This window comes from Lycium barbarum, chromosome 5, assembly GCF_019175385.1.
Source record: "Lycium barbarum isolate Lr01 chromosome 5, ASM1917538v2, whole genome shotgun sequence".
Lineage (NCBI taxonomy): Eukaryota > Viridiplantae > Streptophyta > Magnoliopsida > Solanales > Solanaceae > Lycium > Lycium barbarum.
This window is the reverse complement of record NC_083341.1, coordinates 24,244,253-24,262,419: the sequence shown is the minus strand read 5'-3', so window position 1 is coordinate 24,262,419 and position 18,167 is coordinate 24,244,253. Positions and strand designations below refer to the sequence as shown.

At 33.9% G+C, this 18,167-nt stretch overlaps 1 protein-coding gene across 1 annotated transcript; it reads left to right on the top strand.

Moving 5' to 3' along the window:
* The first annotated feature begins 5,315 nt into the window (after positions 1-5,315).
* On the top strand, positions 5,316-9,438 carry LOC132640745 (small ribosomal subunit protein uS15-like). The gene is made up of 5 exons (XM_060357496.1): positions 5,316-5,438; positions 5,525-5,597; positions 7,575-7,713; positions 7,815-8,001; positions 9,079-9,438. The coding sequence occupies exons 1-5, from the start codon at positions 5,416-5,418 to the stop codon at positions 9,110-9,112; spliced, it is 456 nt and encodes a 151-aa protein (XP_060213479.1). The 5' UTR covers positions 5,316-5,415; the 3' UTR covers positions 9,113-9,438.
* The last annotated feature ends 8,729 nt before the right edge of the window (positions 9,439-18,167 follow it).

The following is an 18,167-nucleotide window of genomic DNA, read 5'->3' as shown; positions in this document are numbered from 1 at the left end:
AAGTTAGATTTTTTTGCTATTACATGTCATTGGGTTGATGACAATTGGGTTATGCAACAAAGAATTATATCTTTTTTATATGATGAAGGAAAAGGTCGTCACAATGGAAAATTTTTAGCGGATTCAATGTCTACTACTATTATGAGATTTTTTAACATTTATAGAAACACACTCTGTTGCTTTAGATAATGCTTCTAATAATACAAAGGCGATTGGTCTTTTAAAAAGAGAATTAAACCCTTCGCTAAAAAATATTTTTCATGTGAGATGTAGTTGTCACATTTTAAACTTAATTGTTAAAGTTGGTCTTGTGCGTTTTGACGATTCTATTCAAAAATTTAGAGAGCCAGTTGCGTTTCTTTTTTGTAATGCTAATAGGGGAAGACTTAGAGATTTTAAGAATTGTTGTGTGAAAAAATAGCCTTAGACCTAGAAAAATTCAAGTAGAAATTGAGACTAGGTAGAACTACACTTACATTATGCTACACCAAGCATATGAGTATAGGATTCTCATACAACAAGTTCACAACAAATATAATATTAATAGTAATGATTGGTTAAATTTTATGCATTGGGAAGAAGTTAAGGATTGTGTTGAACTCTTAGAATTTTTTTATAATGCAACTCTTGCTTTTTCTAAACAATTCTATCTCAGGGTAACCGGAATTTTAGCCTACTTAGCGGAAATAGCTAGAGTTTTACAAGAGTATAAATATAAACCCAGTTATCAAGCGGCTATTTTTTATATGACAACAAATTTAAGAAGTATTTTTTTCCCATCCCAACTTTATTTATATTGGATTATCTTTTAAACCCTTGTTTAAAAGTGTCTTTTACCAAAGCATTGGTTGGTCAAATTTATACATTTTTAGAAATTGAAGAGGGAGTTCAACCATCTCTAGCTGAAGCCGAACTCGTTATTAATGATGAGTTTAGAAAAGTTTTTACTTATTATTCTAATTTAGAAGAACATGCTACACCCGTTGTTCCACGCCCTACTACTTCTCAAAGTAGCAAAAAGGGCTTGTTGGGTTTAAAAGTTTTACATTCACATCCAATTCCTTCTTGTAATGAAAACTTTGATGAATATCACTTTTATTTGATGCAGCCAAATGTGGATATCAAGGAACTAGATGAGTTGGACGTCTTAGCATGGTGGAAGAAATACAAGGCAAGTCATCCGATACTCTAAAAAATGAATCGAGATATCCTTACGGTTCAAGTATCAACCGTGGCTTCGGAGAGTGCATTTAGCCAAGGAAGACAACAAATTGGAGACCATAGACACTTATTATCCGGCTTTAGCTTGCAAGTACTAGTGTGCATTCGCGATTGGATTAGATCGGAGGGACGCAACCAAAACTTAGAAGCGGAGGAAGGCGAAGAGGAAGAGATTGAAGATTTGATAGCAAGTGGATCGGACCAAATAGAAGACTTTGAAGATATCTCCATGGTCGAATATGATATGGGGGAAATTAACCAAATGATTGAGAATTGGTGATTTTATTATTCTACTATTTCTTTGCAACTCATGTATTATTTGCAAGTTAAAAAAAATTACAATTTGCAAATAAATGTTATCCAAGAATGAATAAAATATATGGCTCATTGAGCTTTCTTCTATTTACTTGTGTTCATATTTTTACTTATATTAAGTTAGGAATATACCTAAAATATACTAAGAATATACTTTTAATATACATCTACTTAAATTAAAAACTAAAAAGTTATATAAAAGTGGATTATTTCCACCAACATCAATACCTAAATTAGGTGTTTCTTCCACAAATGTTTCCTCATTAAGCCCACCCCTAACAATACCACTACTACCGGCACCACGTCTAAATCTCTTCGCCATTATTAAATAGAATTAATTTAAATCACACTCAAATAAATCACAAGAAAATAAATTGCAACAAATTAAATTGCTAGAATTAAATTGCGAAAAATAAAGATAGAGTTGGAACGGAGGTACCAAATTGCCGGACTAATTTCCAACAAAGTGAAGGCGGCTAGAATTGCAAATCCACCAAAGCTACTTCAGATTGTTGCAAAATCACCAACTCCACCAACAATATTATAATTGCAAAATTAATAATTGAAATTTAATAAGACTTTATAATATTTATTTGAGAGAAATTTAAAGTGGCTAATTGTTGCAAAGTAACTATAATTGAGAGATTGAGATTTGAGAGAAAGAGAAGAGTGAATTGGTGTGGATTAAAATGGAAATGGAGAGGGGTTTATATGGGAGTCCGGAATCAAAATAACCCAAAAAAAAAAGGGTATGAACCAAAATACCCCAGGAAAAAAAAACGGGTACAAAAGTACCTTTAACGCAGACGGAGCCGTTAAGTCCTTTAACGCATGATTTTCATGCGTTAAAGGTGTCCCTTTTTTTGTCAAATTTTTTGATGACCTTTAACGCATGATTTTCATGCGTTAAAGGTTTATCCCTTTTTTTTTTTTTAATTTCTTTCTTTCTTTCTTTCTTTCTTTCTTTCACACTTTTTTACATACTTTAGACATAGATTAATCATACTTCGAGACTCCAAAACTTGAATATTTTATATAGAACCCTATTTATTTTTGTGCGATTAATAAGGTAGGCTCAACACATCAAGGATACACAAAACTTCGGATTGTCGTTTTAGTGGTTGAAAAGTGCTCGAAATCCATTTTTGTTTGAAGACTTGTTGTCATTAGCTTTAAGTTATTTATGTTTTATGGTTACACATTATTTTTATATTAATGCGTAACTTTATTTTTAGTGATTATAACTTTATTTTTATAATAAATTAACAAAATATCAATTCATGATCAATTATTTATGTGTATTTTTTTTTTTTTTTTGCGTTATACCCTTCAACCCCCAACTAATTGGAGTCTGCAACTTAAATAACCCAAAAAGTGGATTTGGGTACCAAAATAACCCATTAAAAAACCTTTTGCGCAGTATTTATTTGTAAGTTGGTGAAATTTTAAATGGTCATAAATTTGTGCTCGGATGTCCATTTGATGCGATTTTTTTTTATTTTGGGTAGTTTTTCCAGATCTATACGTCTGAACTACCGCAAGGCTGTTCGGCCGCCCCAAATTTTTGAAAAACGTCAGTTATCCCATTCAATTTAAATTTTTCCCCAATTAGTGTGCAATTTTCATTTATTTCTTTTTTAAATCTAATGGCGAAAAATATATTTCAATTCCATAATCCCGTGATAATGATGTTTTCAATGTCAATTTCAAGGTTCCAAATTCAATTTAAGAAAACAAGTTAGATAGCATTAGTGAACATACAAAATAATAAAAAGTGTCTACATTTGTTACTTTAACCAACTTGGCATGGTGGTAAAGCCTTTGGCTTTTGACTGTTTTTAATCTCATCCACCAGGGATCAAACCTCAACGGGAGCGTTCAGAAGATATTATTAGTAAAAAAATGAACTAATTTATTTAACGATTGACATGGGATAAACAAGTAAATAACATGGGAAAAACAATTTCAGAAATAAATATATTAACAATGACATAATTAACAAATATTAACAATGCCATAATTAACAAATAATTAACGGAGATCCATGGAGGTGTCGTATTTGTAAATACTAAATTATTCATTATTCTTGAAATTAACTAAAAAAAAATCTCTAATTAGAACTTACTTAACTAGGATAAGTTATGGAGGATTTAATTAGTTATTTTGAATAATCCATGATATTGTATTGTTGATTATAATTTACTTAACTTATCTAGTTAAAGTAATAACGAACAAAATTTTATATTAACTAACTAATCCTTCATCAAAAAATTATGTTAACTAACTAATCCTTTTCGGAAATTCTGTTAATGATGTTCAATCTAAAACTAAGGATTTAGCTTATCGTTTGTTATTCAGGATTTAGTTTATCGTTCGTTATTCGGGATTTAGTTTATTATTCGTTATTCAGGATTTAACTTATTGTTCGTTATTCGTTATTCGTTAATGGATTATTTTGGTACCCAAACCCACTTTTGAAGTTATTTAAGTTGCGAACACCAATTAGTTGGGTGTTGAAGGGTATAGCGCAAAAAAAATAAATTACACTTAAATAATTGATCATGAATTGATATTTTGTTAATTGATTATAAAAATAAAGTTATAATCACTAAAAATAAAGTTACGCATTAATATAAAAATAATGTGTAACCCTAAAACATAAATAACTTAAGGCTAATGACAATAATTCTTCAAACAAAAAGGATTTCGAGCACTTTTCAACCACTAAAACGACAATTCGAAGTTTTGTGTATCCTTGATGTGTTGAGCCTACCTTATTAATCGCACAAAAATAAATAGGGTTCTATATAAAATATTCAAGTTTTGGAGTCTTGAAGCATGATTAACCTATGTCTAAAGTATGTAAAAAAGTGTGAAAGAAAGGAAGAAAGAAAGAAAGAAAGAAAGAAAAGAAAGAAAGAAATTAAAAAAAAAAAAAGGGATAAACCTTTAACGCATGAAAATCATGCGTTAAAGGTCATCAAAAAATTTGACAAAAAAAGGGACACCTTTAACGTATGAAAATCATGTGTTAAAGGTACTTTTGTACCCGTTTTTTTTCCTGGGGTATTTTGGTTCATACCTTTTTTTTTTGGGTTATTTTAGTTCCGGACTCTTTATATGGGGATGGGGGATGGATTAAAGTGTTAAAAAAAGTTTGGGGGTTGGGGGGGGGGGGGGGGGAATGGGTTTGGGACCGTTGCCCAACGGTCCAAATTAGAAGCCCAACGGCTACAATTTTTTTTTTTTAATTCGACCAGTTTTACCGGTTTAACCGGTCCGGTTTCGGTTTTATCGATTTAACCGGTTCCGGTTCTAAAAAAATAGAAACCGGAACCGGTAGTTAATATACGGTTAACTGGAACTGGTTGAACCGTCCGGTTCCGTATTTACCGGTTTGAACCGGTTAACCCGAACCGGTTGACGGGTTTAATTTAAAGGCACCGGTCTTTAATTTTTATCCCTCAAATTTGAAATCTTTAATTTTTGTACTTCGTTTGGATTCTAAATTTGAACTCCCACTCAGTCAAATATTAAAAAATAACAAGGCAACAATTTGTAACAAAGTTAGGCCTATTTGGGCGAGATTTGTAAAATTTCAACTAAGTAAAAAAAAAAAAAAAAATTGCCTGAAGGCAAACCTACAAAATTCTGCTTGAGAAATTCAAACTCTTACATTATAATTTTGTTTTTTAATTTTTGACTAAGCGAGAATTCGAAGCTGAAATCATTGAATTTGAGGGGGTAAAAAGTAAATAACAGTGCAAATGACCGAGAAAGAAGAAAGTTAAAAAGAGAGTCTATAAAGCCCAAATTACCCGCAAATAAACATGTTTTAGGTTTTAGTTTGCTGTAGCTGCACCTCGGAGCGCCGCCACCATGGGTCGTATGCACAGCCGAGGGTCCGTTCACTCTTTCTTCATCCTTATTCTATTCCCCATATATATATATGTATGACACATTATACTGACTGATTTTGTGTACACAGTAAGGGTATTTCAGCTTCAGCACTTCCATATAAGAGGACTCCACCTAGTTGGTTGAAGACATCTGCTCCTGATGTAAGCACTTGATATAACTATTATTTACCCCTTAATTAAATCTGTTTAAACATTTTGCTCAATTTTTGTGCGATTAACATTTGTATTTGTATGATTGTATTATTAATGCAAATACACTGTTGAGGTTTAGAAATCCTTATTATTATGCATTGTTTAATTCTATGGATCAGTAGTATTTGTGACATAGGCTATTTCTGTAAGTGCTGAGCATTATGTCTCCTCACTTCACCTTTGATCTTGTCCATGTAAGCAGTTACTAGCTTCTTAACTCCTTCAAAATATATTTAAACTTAGGGTGTGTTTGGTATGACGGAAAATGTTTTTTTTTTCTCGGAAAATAAGTGATTCTCCTTGTACATTTTCTTGTGTTTGGTAGGCAAGTTGGAAAATGTCATTTTAAGAGTATTTACATATATATTCAAAGCAAAACACTGAAGTTATTGAATTCAGAGTGCAACTTCTGATGGTGGGGGTAGGGGGAGGTGGCGTAGGGGTGAGGGTAGGTTGGTGGGATAGGCAGGTAGGGGGGGGGGGTGTTGGGATGCATTGGTGTGTTGTTATTGATCCGGAAAATGTTTTCCTCAAAATTTTAAGAAACCCATTTTCTCCTATTTTGAGGAAAATATTTTCCATCTTCCAAGATATTTAGTGCAACCAAACAACGGAAAATAGGTAACATTTTCTGTCATACCAAAAACACACTTATTTTGCTCAATTTCTGTGTGATTGCCAAGAGGGTTACATTTGTATATGTATAATTGTATTAGTTAGGATGAAATGGAAACGGAGTGTCGAGGTTTATAGATCCTTATTATGCATTGTTTAATCCTATGGATAGGTAGTGATTGTGAAATGTTTGCCTACATTTCAACATAGGCAATTTCTTATTTCAACATAGGCAATTTCTCTTCGTTTTAACCTTTCTCATTCTTATTGTTCCTCTTTAGCTTCAGAAATATACCAGATTAATTCTGTACTATTCCAAGTCGTGTGCCTAGTATAGCCTGTTTTTCTTTCATTCTGTAAGTCTTGTGGAATAAATGTACACACACACACACACACACATTGTTCACAAATGCAATAAAACTTGTGTTCCATGTCCAGCCATTAGGGTTTGCCATTTGAAATGCCACAGCTATTTTCTGTTTTCTCACTCTTTTGACTAGCTAAAAGCTTGGTGTTCAAAGATGTTTCAAGGGTGTAGGTGGAGTTTATCTCCAGTTCTGTAATGTACTTATCCATTTCGACTTTGTTTACCATTCTGGTTTACTGACAACTACTGGAAGAGTTCCACCTGTACTCTTATTCCATCACTAAATTCGATATTACAATGTCAAGGAAAAGGAAGGTATACAAGGTTTCTTGCATAATATGTAGATTCTATAGCCTTGAGTGCCTAACTATTCAATCCATAGGGCTTTGATCTAGTGGTAAGGGCGTAACAAGTGATGTGTGGATTAGGCCTACTTCATAAGTTCAAACCCTATGGCAGACAAGAACTTGGTATTTAAGTGGAGAAGAGTAGAGGGGCATGATTATCATCCATTGAGTTTCAAACCCTGCATCACTGGTCCTCTGGGATTGGTCGGTTATTAAAAAGTGTCTAACCATGCAAAATTTCCCTCTTGGAGCATTATTCCCGATAAATAATGGATATATAGGTTGGTGTTGCTGCTCCACTGCATGTGTATGTAAGAGCAGAAAAGTGTGTTCATTGATAAATTACATGAAATTTTTCTCAAATCCTGTTTGAACATTTTGATTCTATCCTTGTGATAGATCTTGTTGGAGTTCATCCAATCTTAAAGTATCAAGCTAATACCCGGAAATAATATGATAACTATTAGTTGCACAACTGACTGATCATTTTGTTGACATCGAGTTTCAGTTATTTCTTTAATTTTTCTGAACTAATAATAAATGCTCTTTATTTTTACCAATAATAAAGATTAATAAATTCACTTTCTTGAGTTTCAGGTTGAGGATAATATATGCAAGTTTGCCAAAAAGGGTTTGACACCTTCTCAGATTGGTGTTATACTTCGTGACTCACATGGGATTGCTCAGGTGAAGAGCGTAACTGGTAGCAAGATTCTCAGAATTTTGAAGGCTCATGGTACTCATTTTGCGAGTTGTGTGATTAAGTTGATACCTGGTAACACTTATCTAATGGAAGTGGTTGTTTGGTTGATTAACCTTTGATTAATTTCATGCTAGGACTTGCTCCTGAGATTCCCGAGGATCTCTATCACCTTATCAAGAAGGCTGTTGCAATCCGGAAGCATCTTGAGAGAAACAGGAAAGACAAGGATTCCAAGTTTAGGTTGATTCTTGTTGAGAGCAGGATTCACCGACTTGCTCGTTACTATAAGAAAACAAAGAAGCTTCCACCAGTCTGGAAGTAGTAAGTCCAGTCTCTTATTTATTACTTTAGTATGGTGCTTATGAGACACCATAGAAAACCAGTCGAATCTTCTTTTCGAATTACAAGGTGTTCAATGCATGTCAATGGGGAAATTCTAGTAGGAAATAATTTATTACCTAAGAATGTGTGACAACTGTCTTTGGGAATGTGGTGGCTGGGTTAATTCTAATTAGAGACCTTTTCTATGGCTTCACCAGTGTGTTATGCATGGTTGTCTCTGAAATTTAGTTTCGGATTACTTTCTAACTGGAGACTGTTGTTCCATGGAAAAAATTGAATGCTGTCGCTTCACTGGTGAACTCTTGGTTTCACGAGCTGCTGTATCCCTTGCAGTTTAGCTTTACATCTTAAATCGTCTTGATATTATTCCTGTGGGTTTGATTCCCGCCGGATGGTGTATCCGTTATATTTTTAGTTTCGTGTCTGATGAATAAGCCTGCAGAGTTTTCCTCTTCTGTACTCTATGCTACATTCAAATATATTGAGAAGGGTATGGAAAATATAGAGGGTCAGGCCCATAATCTACCGAGTTTCGAACCGTACATCACTAGCTATCAGAGATTCCTAGATTTCTGAAAAAGAGGTTTTCAGTGTGCTGCTTCTGACTTTTTAAGGTTTATGTGGTTTATAGTTTAAGTTTAGTTAACTGAAAGAAAGAATCGTAGGGTCTTAATGTTAATTAGTAAGACAAGCCTTGTTATAATTGGTTTTTTGTATCTGCCTCTACACTTCTTATTGTATTACTTGAGCAATCTTTGCGTTTAATGAATTGTCTGCTGCATTTTGATGGCATTATTTGCACAAAGTTCTTGAGACAGTCTCAATCTGTATAGCAATAGGAAATTGCTGTTGTCTCCTGGCCCTTAAGGCAAACACTTAGCCAGTTTACTTTCATCTCTCTGTTTGCTCGAATTGGTTTATGTGAAGTTAGTTTCAATGCCAGGTTTTATGTATTGTTTCAATGGTACCCTTTCCTCTTTTTTTTTTTTTTTTTTTTTTTTTTTGAGAAAATGTGTTACTAATGCTTTTTTTTTTTTGTTGGTTTGTGCTTTGCAGTGAATCAACCACTGCCAGTACTCTTGTGGCATAGAGAAGACTGGCATTAGAATGCTTTTTTTTTTGTGGTCCACTTCTGCCTCCAAAGTTGAATATTAAGTTCGGAACTGCCAGGATGTTAAGTGAGGAATTTTTTATTTTTTTTTGTTGTCAACATCTTGGTGATGATTTAGTTCTGTTTTAAGTTGGTACTGGATTCCCTTTTCTTTTTTTAATGTTGTGATAGTTGATCTTACCAGAGCCTTCAAATTGTTAGGTATTTGAACATCAGTGATTTCAGTAATGGATAAGTTTATGCCAAAAGAACTGAAAATCTGGATCATGGAAGATCTGGATATTTCAGTTACTACGGAGAAGTTATTTCTTGGTTTCAGAATATAGCTAAGTTGTCTTAGGAAGTAGCTAAAAGAATCAATTTATTTGGAGTGAGGTTAATTTCACTGGCTTGTAACGTTCATATTTGCTTTCTACTGGTCTTAGAAGTTGCTAGCCTTAACCAACTTATTTTGGAGTAGTTTTACATATGAATAGGTATGACTGGGTAGTGACAGTGAAATTTCTAGTCGTGTCCTAGGAGCTAAATCACCCACTTTTTTGGAGTTCGGTTAAGTTTCACTGGATGGTAATACTCATATATCTAGTGAATGTTAGAGGTAGAATGGAACAGACTTATTTTGCAGTCAGGTTAAGGTGATACTTTTAGAATCAAACTTGTTTTGTAATCTTGCTCAAACGATCATTATATAATCTTGATATTGACCTCAAGAGCTAGTATCTAATACCACCAAAAGTTGTTGTGGGTATTTATCTTACCTCCTTAAACAGAGATTTTGGGTTTGAGCTTTGGGAAATGAAGTCGCTTTTGGTAGGGCATTTTATTCCCCAAAGTGTAACTTCTCGGTGTGAATCTGGATTATTCTGGCCCTAAAATGATATCAAACACTGGGTGGAATACCAAAAAGAAGTTACATCTGCCGCGATAGAGTTGAGTGGATTTTTCACTCACAAGATATAATCAGAATTTGGCACTTGGCTGCTGGAGTGCTGTTAGATGATCAACCACAATACATTAGCATTTCACTATCCCACTGGTTAAATACTGTGTCCTAATTAAGGGTGTCAGTTTTGATGCACTAACAATATGGTAACTAGTTTATTCCGTTTAAACTTTAATGAGTTGGGTTAATAATACAAATGAACCAGCAAATGTTTACCTGTGGGCAATATTGCATGGCAATTGACATACTGTAATTTGAGAGAGACGACGTTGAAGGTATGGTGAGTTTTGATGTCTCTTTCACATACTAACAAGTATAGTAGGGATCTTTGCTGCTAAATTCATTATTCAAAGAACTCGAGTTAGGTTCAAAATTTGTCTCAACAAAATAATCTTTGGTACGTAAAGACTAAAGACAGTTCCACGATTATCTTTCGAGTGTAACTTGAGGCCCTTTACCCTCCCTATTAGAGGTCATCAGTTGATCTCTTGGCATGAGCCCTATTATTATTATTTTTTTTTATTTTTTTTGTGTGTTTGATAAATAATCTAAATTCAAGACTTAAATTTGATGGATTCAACCTTTAGGCATGGTTTGAAACCGTGTTTGAACATGCAATTTGGATATTTTAAGGAGTATTTTCTCTTATAGACATAAAAACCTCACAAGTTGTGAAAATTATCAAAACATTCTCAATGCTTATACAATCTTACCAAATGAGTAAGTCATAGTTCATAACAAAATTAATACGCTAATTCATAACAACCGACTCAAAATTAATACTAGAAGACCTTTCTAAAAATACAACATAAATTGATCAAATTTTAGTTCAATAAATAAAATTGGTAGACATATATAAATTAAAAGGTTGGTAGACATAAATTTTTTTTGGTGGAATTTAATAAGATTGGTAAATGATTGATGGGGGTAATTGTTAAAAATATCTATCAACTTATGGGTCTTTGTTTTTACAAAATATAAACTTATGGGTTAAATGTTATATTTAAAAAAGTTAAAATCATGATTTCAAACCATGTCTGAAAACGCATGTCCAAACGCTGATTTAAAACCATGATTTCAAAATTGATGGTCAAACGCCTACTTAGATAACCTCTTTTGCAGTCGCGACGTCGGTCAACTTTACAGATATTGAATAGAGCTCTCTTATTACCCGTCTGTATTCAACTGAAGAGGGTAAGGTTGGCTCCTATGGTAAGTGGCTAAGTTGACTGCCACAGAAATCTCCATACATGCACTCATTATTTTTCGGGAGAATTTAACCTCCGTTGTCTTCGTCTGCCAATAGTGGGCACTTGCTTTTAGAAAATTTAACCTGAATGGAATAAAACCTTTTTTTTTAATCTTTATGGAACTAATTATGGAGAAATAGTTGGTTAATAAGTGAAGGACATTTGTAATTGAATGCTGTGAATTAGTTGCACTTTTACACATGAGGCGACATGTTATTTAATTTATACAGATTCACTGGATTGCGGTCTTTCTGCTGTTCTATATAATTTAATTGGAGGTTAATACAATACTCTTAGGAGTCTGTTTTGGTCATGAAAATTGTGCGTATTTAAAAAAGTAGTTTTTATTTTCATAGTAACAAATGATATTTGGAAATTAGAGTTGTGTTCAGCCATGAATACAAATTGAAGTTTTTTTAAAATTTTGTAAGTGATTTGGAGTGAAAAAACTGAAAACAACTTTTTGATATTTTTCAAATTCCGAAATTTTATGGCCAAATATAATTTACGAAATTCAACTCCGGAAAAAAGTAAAAAATATTTACAGCCAAACGTTCACTAATGATTCACTAGATTCTGATCTTTCTACTACTCTATATAGTTCTATTAACGATTCTTGCCTTGGTTGATGATAAATGACTTTACTTCCTTTCCATATCGGGTCTAGAGATATAGTCTATAATATCCTCATCTTCTATCGTAGAAATAGTTGAATCATTCTTGCTCATGGTAGTGCCACAGAGGCCAGAAATTCTTAAATTTCTTACCAAGGTCGGCCCAATGCACAAGCCACTAGGTTGATGATAAATTACTTTACTCCCTTTCCATATCAGGTCTAGAGATATAGTCTATATATAGGGGTGTTCATGGTCCGGTTTGACTCGATTTTTTGTTAAGACCAAACCAAACCAATTAAGTCAGTTTTTTCTAATATTCAAACCAAACCAAACCATCATAGTATAAATTCTATCGGTTTTGATTTTGTCGGTTTTATCGATTTGGTTCGGTTTTTGCGATTTTTTTCGAATTTTAAGAATGTATTAATACAAAGAACCTTTGAATCAAATGGTAACTAAGTACGGCTTTGACCATGATCCATTCAAATCTAAGAATCTTCTTAATTAATTCATTAACTTTATTTAGGTATAGGCCTATGGCTTGGGTATAGGAATTACATAAACGTAACATCTACGTTTCATGATTCTAGTTACCTCCCTACATATAGCCTTTTGGTATTACGCAGCCCCTCAGGAATTTTTGTTATCTAGACTCATCGTGTTTATGAAGCATTGAGTAGAAAGCACAGAAGACGGAAAATGATAAACAGAAAGATAAAGTCATCTACCAAATCTTTTTAAATTCCAATTGCCGTTTTCTTCCCTTTAATTTGTTACGGATAAAATGCTAGCTTATCAGTAGTAATTCAGATGGCATGTAAATGAAGGAACCGTAAAATTGAATAAGGCGAAAATTCTATTTTACCTTTAGCAAATTTCTTTTTATTTTACCTTAAACTTAAATGGGCTACACTTTTCTTTCTAATTTTTTGATTTTGTATTGGACTTGGAATAAGCCAAATTATATATATATATATGTATCTATCGGTTTGGTTCGGATTTTTTTGGTTTAACACCAAACCAAACCAAATGTTATCAGTTTTTTAAAATTTAAAACCAAATCAAGTCAAACCAAGCTGGTTTTCAGTTTATTAAGTCGATTTGACTCGGTTTACTGGTTCGGTTCGATTTTTCGATCTCATATGAACACCCCTAGTCTATAATATACTCATCTTCTAGAAATAGTTAAATCATTCTTGCTCGTGGTAGTGCCCCAAAGGCCAAAAATCCTTAAATTTCTTACCAAGGTCGGCCCAATGCACAAGCCACTAAGGCTAGTGCTTTAGGCCCCTAAATTTTGGGGCTCATTTTTCAATAGTTACTAAAAGTAGAGTTAGGTGTATAGATCTTTAAAAAAAAAAATAGAATTAAGCTAGAAAATAGTTCATAGTAGTAGTCTCATTTGCTCAGCAAACTATTCCAAGAAACAACAGTTCCAAGTTTAAACAAAGTCCAAGAGTTTAACTATCAATTCTGGTGAAATAGGATCTTCCTTCACATTTTGAGCTTGGAGTAATTTTCTTTTGCTTTAGATGTACACCTCAGACACAAGTTTAATAACAATATACATGTGATTTTAAAATATTTGTACTAATTGACACGGGATGCACGCGCGGCGCACGAGATACACATATGACATGACGTACACAGAAGCTAGTTTTATTGAATATACTTGAGACCTCTTATTAAAATTTGACTTAGGGCCACCAATTCCATTGAGTTATCCCTATCAATAGTAAAATGATAAAAAATGATGGAGAAAACCTCATTTTATATTTGTCTGGCTTTTTTGGTCTGTGTTTGCAAAGGGTGTTTCCAATGAATCACACAGTTGAATGGGAGGAGCTCATAATTAGAGACCGAGCTAGGAACACTCAAATTTTGCAGAGTTTCGCCGGCGGAGTCGTTAATTTTCCAATTGTCGGTTCCTCGAACCTCTTTCTCCTCGGGTATCTTTGTTACTACGATGAATTGAAAAGATTAACTAGCTCATTTTGTTTTATTATTATTGTTTTCATTTTTTCTGTTTAACTTTGTTTCAATTATTTGGATAGTAATTTTGGTGAATTTTGGGAACATTTGATTTTTTATGAGGTTATGGCCTGTGACACCTTTGATTTTTTTATGAATTAATGGCTTGTGACACCTCTATAGACAGTTTTTATTTATTTGGTGCACACTGAATTTTATTCCTGAGTTGGTCGATGAATTGGGAAGAAATTTTGTATTCGTTTTTAGTTTGAGGACAATTGGCATCTATGATAGGTGCATACCTATATTTTGCATTTATTAGTTGCTAAGGTCTCTTTATGAAATGACTTCGATATTCCTTAGATTGAAATGTGTAAAAATGTTCTTTCTGTTATAGGTGGTGCTCGAATGTTACTACTGATGGAATTGGTTTGATGCCAATTTGTTTGTTGTAGCTCTTATTGTGTCTTGTTCTGAAGTTGATTTTTTAATTAAAATTGATGAACTTGGTATTATGGTTATATTTAATACTCCATATGATTAAATTTGGCATTTTTTGGTGCGATTATCGGAGTTGATGATTGTAATGATTGTTGTTATAGTATTTGGTATATACCGTAAATATCTAACTCTTTCTACATAGTCAATATCATTGACCATCGTCTTTCTCTAATTTTCTAGGCTTTGTTGTAATTTTAGCATTTATTATACAAAAGTAAAATTGGGACCTCCACCAAGAGAATACAATGTGCAGATTGATACTGAAAGTAAAATCTCGTGAGTTACATGTAGTTCCTTCAACGATTGTCTTGAAACAAGTGGATTCGGGGTAGAACTTCTTTTCCTTCGAACTGTTGTTACTTCCAGTTTCGTGTATAAGTATTATATAGCAAAAGTATTCTTTCAGAATTTCCTAACACCAGTATGTTTTTACAGATTGAGCTAAACTTCTGTGACGCTGTCAGCTCATCAACTGCATCTCTCATCTCTCATTCAAACTCAATGTGTGCTTCGACTGAGTGCTCTAGTGAGATGAATCAGTGTGCTTAAATTTGCCTTACACATATGAGAGTTGCACAACCGGCTATTACGTGTCAAATTTATTATATTTTGACGTAATCCTGAGACCTCACTAATTGCCAACTCTTCAGCATCAATTATTTTTGGGTGAATGTGATTACTTGGATGACTATAGGGATGTACCCTAGTATGTATGTGCAACTGAACCAATCAGTAAATCCTATCGAAAAGAGATGTCAACGATAGGGAGCTCCTAATGTACTTGGCAAGCATTAGAGTGTTTTGAGCTTGCACTAGTTTTCTTTTACGTTAGATGTACACCTCATTCACATGTTTCACAACAACATATATGTGATTTAAAAATATTTTTACCAATTCATATGAGATGCACGTGCGACGCACGAGATGCACGTGTGACACACGCAAATGCTAGTTTTATGTTGAATATGCTTAAGACCTCTTATTAAGATTTGAACGCCATAACTTTTATTTGTATTTTACTTTTATTGGTGTTATTCAGAAACTAAAATACAAATAAAAGTTATGTCGTTCCATACTAGTAAGAGTAACACTTTCCTGGTAGCTTATTGCCTCTCAATTTCCGTCATTATTTGTCTCTTGTACTTCGATTATCGTTTTAGTTTGCTGTCGTAACTGTTTCTTTTTGACATTATGCTATGTTATGCTCTTATTGTATTTTGCGATGATTTCTTCACTTCTGTTAATTCTTATCTAACTTTTTTTTGAAATATCTTTTCTTGAGCCGAGGGTTTACCAGAAACAACCTCCCACCTCCCAAGGTAGAGGTAAATTCTGCGTACACTCTACCCTCTCCAGACTCCACTTTACGAGAATATACTAGGTATATTGTTGTTGGTGGTATTATTGAGAATTCTGCACAAATAAAATCACATACTTGGTCATTTGGTTCCATAGGGGTCCCACTCCAGTCTATTCAGTTGAAGTGAGAAAAGTTTCGTAAGACAAATTGGATTTAGTTTTGGAATATGCATCTGATCCACGTGCTTTGAACTTTATTCCTGTGTAAGCCGTAAGGTGTCGGCTAATGTATAAAATAATCCAACAATAGGTCGGTGCTGATCTATTTTGGTATAATAATTATTAGTATTTTATTATTAGAGCCCGTGAATCATAAGCAGATGCAACCATTTTAGTTTGCCAGAATAGTACACACATAGTTTAATCTTATTTACGTGCACCATAAGAGGTTGCACATGCCATAACCTTGTTAACGGTAACTGCAATTGTGTAAAACTTTTCACACCTCGGTGTATTTATCCAAGAAAGACATACTTGGGACAATTTTCCTCTTAACTGCGTAGGAACAAGAACAAAACACGTGCATCCAAACACGCACAAATGGCTATTACAGCACTGCCCAGTAAGAAGTCCGCAAAGTGTCGCTGCAACTTGAATTATTATAGAACAAGAAGAGTCGTCTCAGAAATGACTTAAAAGACGGATGTAGCCGCTGCAAGGCAAGTGATCAACTTTAGTCTTGCGGTGTACTCATTCCCGTTACGAGAATGAAATGACGCCCCAACTTGACTCAACACCAAGATTCCTTACAACTCGCACAATAGCGATATTGAGCGGCTGGAGAATGACGGAAAGTGCAGGCCCAACCAACCCTCTCCCCCCTATCGCCCATCCTCGTGTTCGTAGCTCGATAGAAGGTCAAGTCTGTGATCTGACAGAAAAACAGAAGTTGTATGTATCGAATGATACATGACATGTTGTAGCAGCTAACTAACCTTATTATCCATGTTATCAATCCTACTTTTTATGGACGATGATTACATGTAGTTATCTTTTAGGTGACCTAATAACTTAAAAAAGAATTTTATTCTGATAATATATAGAAGTTCAACTCTTCTAAGATAAAGAAAACTTAAAATACAGTAAGACATTCCGAAGCAACACAATACAGCTTGATGGTAAATGTTGCAGTGCTGGTTAAACAGTGATACGGAATTGCAGAAAACAATACTTTCAATGTAAGAAAACACAACTGACATAACAAGGTATATAGACAGTAAGGCAATGTAGCTACTAAGCAACTCCATGAAGGGCTGACTAAGATGACAAATTGGAACTATTTGACCCCAACACATGGCTAATTGCACTAACTTGACAACACTGCAATCATTTTGTCACAGCTGCTATCAGCTAGCAATTGGCAGCACTTTGTCCAAAATCTTTGGCTAAATAGCAACCATCCATTTAAATTCACTCAAACTTAAAAGTGCAAGGATTTTGTCATATCTGCTATCAGCTAGCTATTGGCAGCACTTTGTCCAAGATAAATCATCTTTCTTTGGCTAGATAGCAACCATCACCATGTATTAATAACTTAATCAAACTCAAAAGTGCAAGAATTCTGTCATATCGGCTATCAGCTGGCAACATTGTCCAAAATAATCATCGTTCTTTGGTTACATAGTAACCATCCATGTATTAACATCTTACTCAAACTCAAAAGTGGATTTACCATTATTCAAACTCAAAAGTTTAGATGGCCACAAAATTCTATGAGCATTTCCCAAATGTCATAAAGATCACTACAAAGAAGATGAAATCTGAGCAAAACCAGCAACGTAGACCCCCATATAATAGAGTTTCAATAATTTTGTGCTTAATTTTGTGTAAGAATATGCAAGTGTTTCTAGAATCAATCGTGACAAGCTATTTTAAAAATGCACTAAAATCCAGCTTTTCACCTAGAAGATTGCCTTTATTTGAATATTTCGCATTTTTCAAATCTAAATGCACTTGTTTCAGAGGCAAGATTATAATATCTACATACAGTTCGAGTTTAACGTGTCCAACAAATCATATTTGAAACAACCATTGGAAAAAGCAGTAATTACACAAGAGAAACCATGATTTAGAAGTCACGATTTTCATTTAATCCACACCTGGCTGCTCATTCAAGGCCTTACTATCATCTTGAGCCATCCCATAATATCTTTACTTCTTGCAACTACTTCAAATGATGTAATCATCGGATATTGCAAATACAAAGGCCACGTCTTCGTGATTAAACTAAGGCTATGTGTTGGATACATATGCTACTTTCCCCCTTATCCTGACATCACTATTCAGAAGGGAAGAGGAGAAAAACACAGGTTCCAAACATTTTGACCTTTCTGGAAGAGAAACGTACCAGAGTTTTGTATGAGCCAGCAACATGTTTCAGTATGACAGTAATG